Raw genomic sequence first — 16,367 nt, 5'->3', positions numbered from 1 at the left:
AGTAAAGTAAAGTAAGGCAGGCATGAGAAATTTTGGGCAGATCCCTGCTGGGTTACATTATGGCACCTCTTTTCTCCTCTAAAATTGTTTGTTTGTTTGTTTGTTAAACAAAAATTACAACTTCGGACAAACAAAATGAAAAAACTAACACATGACAGGGAAAATAGGCACATTAGTGCACTTACACATGCCCTGTAAACATGGGATGAGATCCACAGAAGTCGTTAGAATTAAAACTGTAAAATTTAGTAGCTTAGAAAACTGAATTAGGTAAGATATTTCAGACTCTGACAACTCTGTTACAATTTCTTTTTTAAAAAAAATCTGAATAGATAAGCCTGATGTTTACATGAAAGCAAAAGAAAGCTTTAGAAAGATAGAGGAAATTTTTATCAAGGACATGTGGATTATTTGTAGCACTTGAAGATTGTCTACAAGAAGCAGGTTACCGTCCAAGATTACATACATGAGCAAGGATTGTCTTATGTCCTTGTGTGCTTCTTTCTCCCCCAGAGAGTGAGAACATATTTCCCCTATATCCAGCCCTATCCCCCCATCTCAATCACATCCTTCTAAAGTCTCTGCCAAAAATTCTGCTGTGTCCAAGTCAGGGCCACGTTCCAAATTATATTCTTATCATGGTCGTTCCTTTTTTTAAAACAAAAACAAAGCTAAGCCTTCTGTACCAAATTATCCCTGATTCCACTCCCAGAAATGTTGAGTTCTGCAGCTAATTGCCTATTGCAAATATATGCTTTTGATAATCACCAGGAATGGCAAAAAGTAATAGCTGGGAATGATGGAAATTGTAGTCAACAATATCATGATATTTGTAAGCCTCACTGACAACCTCATCACCGCAATGAAACCAGGTTTTCCTTGACACACAGGTTCAATTCTAATTTTGTACACTAAGACCAGAAAAGGTTGGAAAATTATTATGGGTAATTTCCAGTTTAGTTTGCACCCAGTTCACTCCCAGTCACCTCCTTTATCCAGATGGGAGCAAGCACACCTGTCACCCTGCTCAACGAGCAGATTATATAAACATATTCGGCAAACATCAAAATAGGTACCAGGCAAAAGCAGGGAGAAAAGAGAGAGATGAACCACATGGAAAAATTTCTATTATCTATACATCTATCTGTAGCAATCAAAAGGCAACTTTCAAAACCACTAGAAACTGCACTGTGGGTAACTAGCATAGACAATCCCAAAGGAAATGACTTTTGGGTATTCCAGCCTTAACTCTCTTATGTACATAAGAGCAGAAAATTAGAGATGGAAAGAAAGACGCTGAATAATCTCTCCTTCATTCTGCACCATAAAGGAAACAACTGGTGGATGGGAATGAAATATCCAATATAAAAACTGAAGCTTATTGACTGACAACATAAATTTCTGAGGTTTGTCTTGCAGAAGGAGATGCTGGCGAGCTATTCATGTCTTCTCATTATAATGTTTTGTTCTCAGTATAACAGCCGTCCCATAAATCGCTTCCATGACTCACTATTATGAAGCAGAAAAGATTTACATGTATTGATTTTCAGTAAAATCCGCACATATAATTTTTTTCCTCATTCTTGTATAGGGTAATCAGAGAGTGAAATATTGTTTCAATAAATACTTGTACAACTCTTTGCCATTTTTCATGTCACATAGCAAAAACAATTACAGTTGTCATCCTGAATCTTCATTGTTGCTAATAATAACAACTGAAAATTGACATTTATAATATCTTTTCTAATTGCTGAAATAATTCATCTGCTATGAAAATAGAGGAGAGACTGTTTGCTTCAACATGGTAAACTTTTAAAAAACCCACTTTTTATATTTTCAGTGGTCTCCATATATTCTTTCACCTTGACCAGTGCTATGATTAGCAGAAGGAAATGAATACCATTTGATGCCAGAAAATGATTTGTTAATAACATTCTGGTGCTTTGGGGGAGAAAACTATGCTGTCCTTCCAGGTAGCTGGGAGAAAAAACACTTTGATAAATAATAGCACACCTAGCTTTCTAATCCAGGACACTTCTAGCAGAATAATCCAAACTAGATTTTTTATAAAGGGCTGATTGATACAACACTTTCAATTTTCATTCTTCTTATTATAGACTGCATGGCAATTTTTCCATCCCATTAAATAAACTTAGTGGCTTTTAAATAGAATTGGTATGCTATGCTGCTTAAAGAGGCCGTTGGAGTGAAGTGGTTAAAGTCTTAGATTAAGATCAGAAAATTCCAAATTCAACTTCCCATTTTTGTCTGAATGGCTTTGTGTCAGTTATTGTCTTTCAGCCCAATTCTACCTTTCAAAGTTGAGCTGAGGATAATATGGCTGAATCCCACCTCTAGCGGTTTCTAAGGCTATGGAAAAAAGATGTGTTTATTTTTAAGGAGCTTCTAGTGTTCTTTTTCCCTTACACACACACATATGTACACATACATGTAGACCAGGGGTATCAAACTCGATTGCATTGAGGGCTGCATCAGGGTTGTGTTTGAGCTGGGGGGGCTGGGGGGGGAGCATGGCCAGGGTGGGCATGGCCAGCTCAACATCACTCGTGTTGAGGGTGCCTATGGTGGCCGGAGTGCTCTGCTAGTGAAAACAGGCTCTCGAGCTCTGTTTTTGGCTGCGACAGCATCCTGCAGCCTTCCTCCAGTGAAAATGGAGCTGGGAGGGGTGCACGCAGCCCTCGCAAGCTCAATTTTCACTGGCAGCGGCCCCGCGGGCCAGTTCTCTGCTGTTCCCAGGATGGCCCCGCGGGCCAGATATAAGCACCCCATGGGCCAGATCCGGCCCTCGGGCATTGAGTTTGACACCCCTGACATAGATGATATTTATATCTGGATTTCCATATTTTAATCCTTTGCATCCACAATTCACTGTGTACTGCAATTCAGCTCATGGGGTGGGGTGGGGAGGGAACTGTGCTTAACTCTGAACTCTATGCTCTGCAGAACAGCTGAGTATTGCGTTAGTGAATAATTCTGGATTAGAAAGACTGAATGTTTTCTTTTCTGACATTGTGTGCACTATGATTCCCTTTTAGAAAGTCATACATGTACCTCATTCCACCTTATGTAAAACATTTGATTCTGCCCCACACTCCTAACATTTCACCTTTTCTCATCCCTTTCACATTTCTGGATCTCACACTCATGTTATTGTTTGTTCAGACCTCACCAAAGGATACTGCTGACTAAGCATCACTCTTGGTGTCAGTTCCAGCTGACCTGAGGAATTCCCACCCAACCAGGCCCAGAAGCCAAGGACAGGAACAGTTCAGCTTCCTGCTCTTGTTGGTGTTTCCCTTCCAGCTGGAACCAGGACAGGTGGGAGACAGGAACACATTTCTCAATTCTCCGTAGCAGGCTTCCAGAAACGATAGGAATCTCTTTGCTAGGGTGTAGCAATCTAGATGTGAAATTTAGGGAGTAAGGAAGGCAGGGGATTCAATGTTTCCTTGTACAAAATACTATCGTTGAATGGGGAATAGCTCCTGTCTTAAATCCAACTTCTCGTCAGACTGAAGGACTGCATAGAAAGAGTTCAAGTCAGAAAAGATCCAGATCAACTTTCTTCCTTTCAACAAATCATCTCCTGGCAAGGTTCTCACAACATGCTAAACCCTAAACTGAAATTAACAAAACACAATCATTGTGTTCACACAGAATATTATGCCCTCTCCTTGTCATGCCCCTGTCGGAGCCTGAATCTGTGGAGGAGGACGAGGAGGAGCTGGGGCCGATGGAGGTTGAAGGGGCAGGCTCGTTGGCTTCAGAGGAACGCGGGGAGGAGCAGGACGGGACAGCCCCAGGTCCCTCTGGCTTGGGATGGCTTGCCAGCAGGGAGGAACGGGGGCAGGATGACCGAGAAAGGACAGGCTATGGAAATGAGGAGCGACAGAGCTCAGGTGATGTGCAAGGACTGCCCCCTCCTGATCCCTAAGCATAGAGAGTGGAAAGGAGGCAGGAACAGTGCAGGCCGACCCGAAGACTCGGGAGGAGAGCGCCCCACCCCTCTTCACAAGGCATACCTGGGGACTGAGACTTAAGGAGATGCTGTGGGGAGGGGACAAATTTGTCGGGAACAAATGCTGAATTTGTGCAATTTTGTGTGCTATTGCCGACATCTGGAGTTTGCAGGACTTCTTGCTTTCTTCCTTGCTTCATGGATTTATTGCCTTGTTCTTTTGCCTCGCTGGACTTCTTGCTTTGAAGCAGTTGTGCTAACAGCGTTTTGCCGGACTCCTCGCAGCCAGAGGCTACTATGCATGTGAAAGCGCTTTGCTTCAGGACTTGCCATAAATGTGGGGGAAAGTTGGAGGAATAAAGGGATGTCTTGAACTATCAGCTGACTGTGTTGCCTTTGCGCCTTGTCCCGGGTGATCACACTCCTCCCAAATAATCCCTTTTATAGTTTAATGCGAATTCACACAATATATTTCTTAGAAATACTGGCCCATAATCTATATAGATTGATCTGATATGTTAGGCAAACCTCACAATTATATGATCTCTGGATCATAGTTTTGGCTTGACTACTAAGGATCAACCATTTACTGCTATTCTGTATTGGTTTAAAGGCCAGCCTGACTATATAAAAAACGGTGTGGATCACAGCATGAATTCATGCAATCCAGCAGCCAGAGAAAAAAGACCCCAACCCGGTGAGACAACACACGCCATCAACTGTAATGCCTGTTCAAATAGGACTTTCTCAGACTTCAACATGACACATGATACACTTGTTCAAAAGCTTGGTTAACAATAACTTACCCAATGTGATTGGTCCTTAAAGAGATCTCCAGCTCCCTCAACACTTTGGTGGATTCCTGCACCCTCCGACGGAACTTCTGTAAGCATAAATAACTCCTTGTTCTAGTACTATACAGCACAATCATATTTTTTTAGACAAATGAACCACAATTTCAGGGGCAGGATTGTCCATCCATTTCCTTTTCTATCACGCTTCATATCCCTCTACTTCCTTTTTGCTTATAAGAATAATAATTTTACCATTAGTTATAGATAGTCATCAACAAAATGGATATTTCCATATATCAGAATGATCTGGACTTGATTCAATGGTCACTGTATGTTTTTTTTTGTTGAGTACAAATAAAATATCTCTTCTGTAAAGCAAGGCCTGCACTGCAGACGCCCAGTGGTATGAAGACTGTGTGTAGAAGTGCCCACAGAGTCTAGTTTGAGCGTTCAGCACTGCCAAATTGCTCCCTGCCCAGTGAATTAGTAGATAGATCACCACAACTTGTGGGGCTGTAGGATATATTTATTTTTCACAACTACAGTTGTGGTAACTGCCACTCCAATGATTTATCCCTTATACAGGTAGTCCTTAACTTACAACCACAATTGGGACCAGAATTTCCATGGCTAGCAAGGCAGTTGTTAAGTGAGTCGCCCTTAATTTTAAGGCCTTTTTGTGCCACAGTTGTTGAATGAATCACCACAGTTATTAATTGAATCAGGCAGTCATTAAGTTAATCCAAGCCCCCCCTTGACAGCTTACTGGAAGTTGGCTAGGAAGATCACAAAAGGTGATCGCATGACCCTGAGACCCTACAACTGTTGTAAAGTACGTGCTGGTTGCCAAGAGCTAGAATTGATCGTGATTGTGGGGATGCTGCTACAGCTGTAAGTGTATACAACTGGTCATTGCTTTTGCAGTGGATTGTAACTTTGCATAGCCACTTGATTGGTTTTAATTTGATAAGAGATAATAATAATACAATAGTAGAGTTGGAAGGGACCTTGGAGGTCCTCCAGTCCAACCCCCCGCCCAGGCAGGAAACCCTATACCGTTTCAGACAAATAGCTATCCAACATCTTCTTAAAGACTTCCAGTGTTGGGGCATTCACAACTTCTGGAGGCAAGCTGTTCCACTGATTAATTGTTCTCACTGTCAGGAAATTTCTCCTCAGTTCTAAGTTGCTTCTCTCCTTGATTAGTTTCCACCCATTGCTTCTTGTTCTACCCTCAGGTGCTTTGGAGAATAGTTTGACTCCCTCTTCTTTGTGGCAACCTCTGAGATATTGGAATAATGCTATCATGTCTCCCCTAGTCCTTCTTTCTCTTAAGCTAAACATACCCAATTCCTGCAACTGTTCTTCATGTTTTAGTCTCCAGTCCCCTAATCATCTTTGTTGCTCTTCTCTGCACTCTTTCTAGAGTCTCCACATCTTTTCTACATCGTGGCGACCAGAACTGAATGCAGTATTCCAAGTGTGGCCTTACCAAGGCATTATAAAGTGGTATTAACACTTCACGTGAATAATATTCACGTGTATTATTGAATAATATTCAATAATATTCAGATAATATTCTGCTTGGGCCAATGTGTGGTATAGTATATATTTTGGTATTCCAAAAAATGCTTTGATATTCCATAAAGTGTGGGGGAGGGGAGGGGGGAACTGTTTCTTTGGTCACCATTCTCCAAACATTGGAAGCCATTTTAGGCTTAGAGTAATTTTATTGTCACTTTAAATGTACACTAATTGGCATACATTAAAACGAAATCTCATTGCATACAGCTCTCAAAGGGTCATGGCTAGTTTACCAACTGGATTAAATCATTCTTTTAAGGCTTACCTTTCGGGTAACACCTGGATCGAGGAAACTCTTCAATTTCTGTATATATGTATGGGGTGGATTCTTCACTTGAAACCTTTCCTGTTTCACATTGGGTAGGGAAAAAGAAATGGAGGGAAGAGGTAAAGGGAATTATTGTGTACACAAGAAGTCTTTGAAAGACACCACTGGAATGCTACATTGTGGATTTATTAATTCAAGAATTCTCCCCTCAGCATATAAGGGAGAGCCCTCACTTGCATTGAAGGCATGCCAGCCAAGGACTCAACTTAGCTACCTGCTAATCCAAATAGCAGATGCTTCTTTGTGTCTGCTTTCCTAATAAACATGAAAGGAAAGCCATTTTCATTTTGTGCTCCACCCAGATGTGTGTGTGTGTATGTGTGTGTATGTATGTATATATATATATGTATGTATGTGTGTATGTATACATACATACATACATACATACATACATACATACATACATACATATATATGCTGGTTTTGTTGTATTCGGGTCTTTTCCCGTGTAAGGTTGAGATTGTCTTTGCAACGTTTCGGCAGGATCTCACCTGCCATCTTCAAGCGTGGGCTTAAAATGGGAACGGAGCTGCCATCTTTCTGTAAGTCTTGGTGGGAGGGGATGGGGTGCTGGCTTTGTTTCAGTAAGTGGAATGATTGGTTGTGTGGTTGTATCATGATTGGTAGATTGGTGCTGATTGGTGCAGGCTGTGTGTGCATTGTTGTTTTGTATTGCACCTGCACCAATCAGCACCAATCTACCAATCATGATACAACCACACAACCAATCATTCCACTTACTGAAACAAAGCCAGCACCCCATCCCCTCCCACCAAGACTTACAGAAAGACGGCAGCTCTGGTGAAAATCTACGAAAAAATATATATATATAGCTCCTCAACAGCCCTTTTCTTGTGCTCACATGTTAGAAAAGTCTGTCCCTATAAGTTCAAGATTGTAAGACTAGGCATTACTTCTAAGTGTGCAGGAATATGGGTTCAGATTGCAAATAATCAAACTGGAAAACATTTTCTTATCAAAGTACCTGCCTGCTCATAGACCTGCAAAAACAATACTCTGAATCCATGAACAAATAAATGGATAGTTTGGGCATTTAAATCGTGGCTACTACTGAAAGATCAAAAGCCTTTGTGTATGAGATTGGTGATTGTGTCAATGCCCTACATTTGGCTTTGATCAAATATAGTTATCAGCCTGATCCAGCAGCCTCCTTTAATTCTATGTAGCATCCATTTGCATCCATATGTTTGAGTGTAGGAGGTTTTTTTTTTTTTACAGGATTTGTTTTCCTCCCCAGATGGTTTCTCCTGATAGTTCATCTCATAAAAAGGAATTTTCCTTTAAAATAACCCAAGCATTATCTCAGGGACTCTGTGCCCCTGTACTTCTCTTGAAAAAAAAAGCTGGGCGGAAGCACACGATCACTTTTCTTGGCCAAACTTTGCCAGTTTGAGAGCAGCACTGAAAGATGAGTTGCAATTGCTTTACACTTATATCCTGAATTATTCCAGGTTTGACACAGCCTTCAGCAAAAGGCCCTCTAATTAGCCATGTTCTATATTGGCACCATCCTGCTTATTTGGCAGCTGGGTCCAGGAACATATAAACCCTTGTATTTTTTTTTGTTTTTGTTTGGTTGGGTCGGGTTTTTTTAGGGAAATAAGGGAAACATGTAGGGATGTGGTGGCTCAGTGGCTAAGACACTGAGGCTGTTGATCAGAAGGTTGGCAGTTTGATGGTTCGAATCCCTAGTGCCGCGTAACGGAGTGAGCTCCTGTTACTTGTCCCAGCTTCTGCCAACCTAGCAGTTCAAAAGCATGTAAAAATGCAAGTAGAAAAATAGGAAGCACCTTTGGTGGGAAGATAACAACGTTTGGCGTTTAGTCATGCAGGCCACATGACCACGGAGACGTCTTCAGACAGTGCTGGCTCTTTGGCTTTGAAACCGAGATGAGCACCACCCCCTAGAGTCGGGAACGACAAGCACATATGTGCGAGGGGAACCTTTACCTTTACCTAAGGAAAGCATTAGCAATGAAACTTGTCTGGGCTCAATCAGTATTTTAGGGATACTCCATGAAAAAGCCAGGCCTCTCTTGTATCTTTTAAGTGTTGTTCTCTATACTAGTATTCCTTAAACTATTTTCTGAGACCCCTTCCCAGTTTTAAGGTTTATAAATATAATAAATATTTCTTGATATTTACCAAATTAAACATTAACATTGATACAATTGCTGTCATTACATTTCTCACAATCGTTTGACTGGACTTATTATTATAATATATCATTTTTAGCATATTATTTTGATTTTGTAGGCCCTTGAGAAGGTCTTGGAGGACTCTCAGAAAGAACGTTGGTCTTACCTGAACGTTTTTTTCAGGAGATGTGGAGGGAGGGGTCACAGAAGGGTTATTACAGCCTGATTGGTCCATTTGACTGAGAGAAAACTTCTTAACCTTCGGCTTCTCCCGTTGGTTCCCAGTTTCCACGATGTCGTTGCATGCATCTGTAACAACAAACGAAGACAAGGGAAAGCCCCCCCGGGGCCACCCGATCCTACTCCTCCCGGACCCTGTCTATCTAACTAGGGCGGGAATGTGACCCCTCCCTCCACATCTCCTGAAAAAAACGTTCAGGTAAGACCAACGTTCTTTTTCCAGTAGAGTGGAGGGAGGGGTCACAGAAGGGACATACCCAAGCTACGTCCCCGGGCGGGTAGACTGGGTCCCAGGTGAAGGATCGGCCACCACCCTCTGGAGGACCCGCCGCCCAAAGGATGCCTCAGCCAAGGCATACGCATCCAAACGGTAGTGCCTAATGAAAGGCGTAGGAGAGGCCCAAGTGGCCGCCCTGCAAATATCCTCGAAGGGTGCTCTGGTAGCCCAGGCCGCAGTGGTAGCGGCACTGCGGGTGGAGTGGGCAGTGATACCTGACGGAGGAGTTTTCCCGGAAGCACCGTAGGCCTCAACTATGGCCAACCTAATCCATCTCCCGATAGTGGAAGAGGACACCTTACGTCCCACCGAGCCCGGCTGAAAAGAGACGAACAACGCCTCGGTCCTCCTAACGCCCTCCGTCCGTTTCAGGTATATGCGGACGGCGCGGCGGACGTCCAGCCTGTGCCACACGAACTCCTGCTCCCTTGCAGGATTGGGACAAAAATTTGGAAGCACAATCTCTTGGGCCCTGTGAAATTGAGAATTCACCTTCGGAATAAACGACGGATCCAAACGCAGGACAACCCTGTCCTGGTGGATTATACACAGATCACTGCGAGAAGAAAGAGCCCCCAATTCTGAAATGCGTCTGGCTGATGTAATGGCCACTAAAAACACCACCTTAAGGGTGAGAAGGCGCATGTGCACCGTCCTAAGAGGTTCGAAGGGGGAGCCTGTCAGAGCCTTGAGGACCAGAGTGAGGTCCCAGGTCGGAAATCTATGAACCGGGGGTGGGCGGATGTTAGCCGCCCCTTTAAGAAAACGCTTAATCAAGGGAGAACGAGAAAGGGTGGGGGAACCCTCCCCCCCCAGAATGGTGGCCAAAGCCGCCACCTGTCGCCGGAGCGTATTATGCGACAGACCGTCCTCTAACCCCTTCTGAAGGAACTCCAATACGTCTGGGACGGTAGCCCTAGAGGGATCCAACCCCAACGGAATACACCACTTTGCAAACGCCCTCCAAGTGGCATTGTAAATCCTAACCATGGACGGCCTCCTGGACGCCACTAAGGTGGCTATAACACCCGACGATAGTCTCCTCCCCCTTAGAATCCCCCGTTCAATAGCCAGGCGGTCAGATGAAGCCACTGGGGCCCTGGGTGATGCAAAGCCCCTTGACTCAGAACGACCTCCCCTGGGGGAATCCTCCAGGGGTCTGCTACTGACAGCTGGACCAGGTCCGCGAACCAGGGTCTCCTCGGCCAGTACGGGGCTAACAGGATAACGAGAGCCCTCTCTGTGACTACCTTCCTGATCGTACGGGGAACGAGGGGAAGGGGAGGAAAGGCATAAAGAAGGCCCGGGGGCCACCGGCTCCTGAGGGCATCCGCTCCTTCCGCTGACGGAGACTGGAAACGGGTGAAGAAACGCGGCAGCTGGGCGTTGTCGGGGGAGGCAAACAGGTCCACCAGGGGTGTGCCGAATCTGCTGCATATCTTCAGAAACAACTCCGACCCCAGTTGCCACTCGCCGTCGTCTAGGGTCGTGCGACTCAGCCAATCCGCCTGAAGATTGGACACCCCCGAGATGTGCTCCGCTACTATCGAAGCTAAGTGTCTCTCCGCCCACAAGCCCAACGCCTGCGCCTCTCGCCAAAGGGAACGGGAGTGAGTGCCCCCCTGGCGATTGACATGGGCCTTTGTCGCCACATTGTCCGTGAGCAGGAGGACATGGCGCCCCCGCAGGTGATGACGAAAAGTCCTGAGGGCAAGTCTCACGGCCTTCAGCTCCAGCCAATTGATGTTGTGGCGGAGATCCGAGGCAGACCAACATCCCTGGGTCATGTCGGAGTCCATCACGGCCCCCCAGCCGAAAAGGCTGGCATCCGTCGTCACGGTGACCCTCTCGGGCTCCCAAAAGCAAGCCCCCTGTTGCAGCGCCGGGGACATCCACCACTGAAGAGAGAGCCTCACCTCCGCTGGTAGAGGAACTGGCCGCAAGGAGTTGCTCATCATCCTTCTCTGGACTGGAATCAAGGCCCACTGGAGAGGTCGCAGATGGAGCCGGGCCCAGGGCACAATCCCTATACAAGAGACCATCTTCCCCAGAAGTTGAGACAAGGTCAGGATGGAAACAGACCTTCTTTTTCTTACGGAGGAGACCAGTTGACGTAGGCTGGTCAAGCGGTCTGGGGATAGGCGAACCCTCCCTGACTCGGAGTCTATCACTGTCCCTAAGTGGAGGATCTGTTTGGACGGGGACAGGTGGCTCTTGGGAAAGTTCACTGAAAACCCTAACTCCTGAAGCCAACGGATCGTCAGCCGAAGATCCGACGTGGCTCTGGGGAGGGACTCTGCCTGGACCAGGACGTCGTCCAAGTAGCACTGAAGTCTCACCGGAATGGAACGTAGGTAAGCCGCCAGTGCTGCCAGGACCTTGGTGAACGTTCACGGCACTGAGGCCAGACCAAACGGGAGGGCCCGGTACTGGTAATGCCTGCCCTGGTGAGAAAACCTGAGATAGCGCCGGTGAGACTGGAGAATGGGGATGTGGAGGTAGGCCTCTGTCAAGTCTACCGAGGCCATGTAATCCCCCTTCCGAATGCCCTGCAGGATTGATTTCAGGGACGCCATCTTGAACCGCCTGTAGACTAGGTAGCGGTTGAGACGTTTCAGGTTGAGGATTGCCCTCCAACCCCCCGAGGATTTTGGGACTACGAACAGATGTGAGTAGTAGCCCTGACCCCTCTCCGGCCCCGGAACTACCTCCACCGCCCTGATTTCTAGGAGATGGGCGACAGCGAGGTCCATGAGACGACGTCGTCCCGGGTCCCGAGCCGGGGGGAAGACCTTGAAAAAACTCGGGGGTTTGGAGAGGAACTCTAACCTTAGGCCGTGGAGAACGGTCGCCCTGACCCAACCGTCTGATGTGATCTGATCCCACTTGTCCGCATACAGCGCCAGGCGGCCTCCAATGGGATGACTCGGGTTCGAGTCATTTCCCCCTGCAGAAGGGACGGCCGCCCCCCCCTCGAAAGGGCCGCTTGGACTGCGGCTGATACCTAGAGCGATCTTGAAAGTTCTGCCTATTGAACTGCCTGTCCTGCCTGTACGGTTGGTAACGCTGATCCTGATCCCTGTCATAGGATTTGAACTGGGTCCTGCGATAGGGGTGACTACGGGACTCCGCCTTCTTGGTGGATGTAGGCATAACCTTCTTTTTATCTTTGTTCTCCACCAAAATCGGGTCTAAGGAGGCCCCGAACAAATTTGGACCTGCAAAGGGGGCGGCCACCAGGTCCCACTTGGCTTTATAGTCCATCTGCCAGTTCCTGAGCCACAGGAGCCGACGGGAGGCCACAGAGGTGGCCAAGGCACTAGAACCAAACCTAACAGCGTCTAGGGTCGCATCAGCTGAATACTGACACGCTGCCATAATTTTAGCTAAATCCTGGTGAACCCGCTCATCTTGGATCGGAACGCGATCCTGAAGCTGGCGGAGCCACATGACCGTAGTGCGGTTAAAGTACGAGGCGGCAGCCACCGCCCGCACCGCCCATGCTGAGGCCTTATAATTCTTACGTAAAGTGAGCTCCGCCCTCTTGTCCTCTGGCTTAAGTTTGTCTGCCGCGTCCCCCGAGACCACTGGGGAAGAGGAGACTAGGGCTGCTATGGGCTGATCTATAACTGGAAGCTGAATAGCCTGCACAAAAGACTTTTCCATGTTGTAGGCGCGACGGTCGTTGCTGCCTGGGGGGGAAAAATTAGAAGGACGGGCCCATTGGCTAGTAGCCACCTCTAAGAAAAGAGGAGGAGCAGGAATCTCCTCCTTATTAGTGGCCGTTGCTGAGAACATGACCATGTCTGGATCCGTGGCGGTGGGACCGTGGGGTCCCCCGTGCCCACCTTGGTGGTCCTCCTAGCCTTCTTGAGTAATGGTTTGAACATGGCCTGGAGGAAAAGGTTGGAAGAACGAGGCGGCTCAGGAGCCGCATCTTCCTCCTCAGAGAACCCCCAATCATCCCTCCGTGCCTCCCCCCTAGAGGAAACCTCACTCATGAGGGAAGGAGAAGAAGCCCTAGATCTGGACCTACTAAAGGGAGTAACTCGACTGTGGTGGTAGGGCCTGTCCCTTTGAGAAATGCCCCTAGAGATGGCTGCAGAAATAAGCCTTTTGAGATTCTCAGGGAGGTGTTCTAGATCCTCCTCATCACCTTCAGTATCATAGTCTGGTGCCACATAGGCCCTGCTGGATCTCCTACCCCTAACGGGACCTGCAGAGGTACCTTCCAACGGGTCCCCCCTATCTGCCTCTCCAGTCCCCAGGGAAACAGAAGGAGAGCGAGGGCCCCCCCGCTGCTGACTCCTATTAGATCTGCATGAGGAAGCAGAGGAAGAAGAAGAAGGGCTGAACCCCCTGGCCACAGGTGGGGAAGGGCAGGAAGCCACGGGGCGTGGAGATCTGGATCTAGGCCCAGGATCCCGGGCCTGTCTTTTCTCAGCTCTTTCGATGACCTTCTCTATAGCCCTGGATCGCCTGAGCTCATCCCTTTGCAGAGCTCTGGAAGGCCTGTCCTCTGCCGAAGGCCTAGAAGCCCGAGGCCTAACAGGGGGAGTGGGTTCCGCCTTATCATCGCCTGCCTGAGACGGCGCGGCCTGCTGAGCCTCTGTTCTATCAGCCATCGCCCCACTCACGTGCACCAAAAGAATTTCGAAGCAGAAACAGCCCTTCAGCTGGTGGGAATCGCCTGCTCCGGGCCTCCGGTAAAACTACAACTGCACGGCCACGTTGTATCCAGCCTCTCCGTGCTGCAATGCCCAGACACGTGATCCAAAATGGCTGCTGGCTTCTTTGGGCGGTCCCTGGCAAAAGCGTGCCTAAAAATGGCCGCCGACCTCGCCCTTAGCTTCCTCTGCCTGCGGGCGGCCGCTTGCACGCTCGCCGCCCCCAACGGCACCCAAGAAAGACACTGGAGCTCCTAATCACCAGGAGACCTCCAAATTCAAGAAAAAACGGCCCCGCACCGCCGCCGCGGGCTGTAACTGCAAGAAATTCAAATGTGAAGCCGCTCTGTCGCTTTCGCGCTGAAAAGCCCCGGCGCGCTGCGACTTTCTCTTAAAACATGTGCAGAGCACGTAGGGTCACCCGGCACGCCCGAGACACCAGGCATCAGTCCGGAGCGACCTTCGAGGCGGGGGAAGGAAGCCAGCGCCCCCCCCCTACTGAGTCTCCCAGCCTTCCGAGGGCAGCAAACAACAGCCCTGCAAGGCAGACCCACTACAAAAATAATTTTCTAAAAGTAATCCAATTAAAAATTCCAAATTTACCAAGAGCAATTATCATGCCCTGACTAACTAGAAAACCATAAACACTCCTACTAGGAACCAAACCTGAGTCTTGGACCGACTGAGAGGAAACTGGGAACCAACGGGAGAAGCCGAAGGTTAAGAAGTTTTCTCTCAGTCAAATGGACCAATCAGGCTGTAATAACCCTTCTGTGACCCCTCCCTCCACTCTACTGGAAAATCCTCAGACCACACTTTGAAAAACACTGCTCTAAAAAATATTAAATTGACCAAAAATGACCAGAAAATAAAAAAGCATTTCTTTTCTTCAGTTTGTAATGGAGCTTTACCTAGATCAAGTGTAGAAATTTCCCATTACTGACAAGGATAACAGGGACTATTCCTAGATGCCAAAGACTTCAGCAACCATGTATAAAAAGAGCCTTCAGATAAGGAGATGTTGTCTGCTCTTTTAAAGGAAAACAAAGCCCTGAGATCAAGGGGACCACATGTTATTTCTGGCAATAGTCCTCTTGAGTCATGAGCTGATGTGCCCTGACATGTTATGTCTCTTTGGCAAAGTTAGTCTCCCTCCCTCTCCATCTTAACTCCTACAGCCCTCTTACCTGGTCACAAATTAGATCCCATTTCTTCTCATTGTCATATTGCCTCAGAAGACGGGCCTTGTCAGGAGGGAGATTCATGGAGCTCTGTGGAAAGAAGCAGAGGGACAGGTAGTGAGGAGGCATACGAGACTGCCTTCTGCATCCCGCAATGCATCTTCAGAACTGGGTGTGTGGTAGAATGTATGCATTATGTGTCTTATATTCTGCAATGGGCTGCTGAGCAGAAGGCAGGGTTTATTTTATTTTATTATTATTTATATCCTTCCTTTATTTAATTTTTAAAAATAACTCAAGGTGGCAAACATCCAACATACCACCCTCCTCCTATTTCCCCCACAATAACCCTGTGAGGTGAGTTGAGTTGAGACTGGCCAAAGTCACCCAGCTAGCCTTCATGGTCAAGGCGTGACTTGAGCTCATTGCTTCTTGCCCTCCCGCCTGGTGCCCTAATCACTAGACCAAACTTGCTTTTTTAAAATGTTTTTTTAAAAAACATTCATTCATTCATTCATTCATTCAGTCAGTCAGTCAGTCAGTCAGTCAGTCAGTCAAACCATTTATATAGCTGCCCATCTTGTATCAATCTCTGGATGGCTCTCAGACAACAATTGAAATAATTTCAATAATAAAACAAAATAATACATATATCTATTAAAACCAACATCATTACAAACCTGGCACCAAAATTAAGCTTCCATGTACATTCCTCATAAAATCCTCTCGTCCACTTCATCCTATCCCAGTACTTGGGAGCCTGATTTTAAGTGCTTTTTGGAAGGCTAAGAGGGCAGGGGCCTGCCAAACTGCAAGGAGAAGGGCATTCCATAGAGCAGGGGCTGCTACAGAAACAGGCATGGTTCCTAGATCCCATAAGATGGTGATGTTTAAGAGAAGGTACTAGGAGCATGTGGGTTGGCAAACTTTCAAGACCCATGGGGACTGGATAGCAGAAGAATGTACTGGCTTGTCGAGAGTCCAGAATTTAAATCAAAACCACAGAGCATCCAGGACACTGAAGCTAATAGCTTTCTATTCGGCATCTTTGTGCAAAGACCAGCCTTTTGTTACAAGCTACAACTTTTACGGTGCCATCTTTAGCTTCTGTTAGGAAGCCAAGCACACAGAGTTTTGTGGGATGTCCCGGGTGACTGC

The 16,367-nt window shown here is 46.9% G+C and overlaps 1 protein-coding gene across 1 annotated transcript in view; it reads right to left on the bottom strand.

Moving 5' to 3' along the window:
- The window catches only part of FMNL3 (formin like 3), a 126,502-nt gene that overhangs the window by 54,153 nt on the left and 55,982 nt on the right, over positions 1-16,367 (bottom strand). The window contains 3 exon segments of the mRNA XM_081935003.1: positions 4,786-4,862; positions 6,623-6,703; positions 15,216-15,299. Of these exon segments, the coding sequence (XP_081791129.1) occupies positions 4,786-4,862; positions 6,623-6,703; positions 15,216-15,299 (242 nt within the window).

Source organism: Natrix helvetica, assembly GCF_964273705.1.
Source record: "Natrix helvetica genome assembly, chromosome: 1".
Lineage (NCBI taxonomy): Eukaryota > Metazoa > Chordata > Lepidosauria > Squamata > Natricidae > Natrix > Natrix helvetica.
Note: the sequence above shows the minus strand (reverse complement) of the source record. Positions and strands in the feature narration are given on the sequence as shown.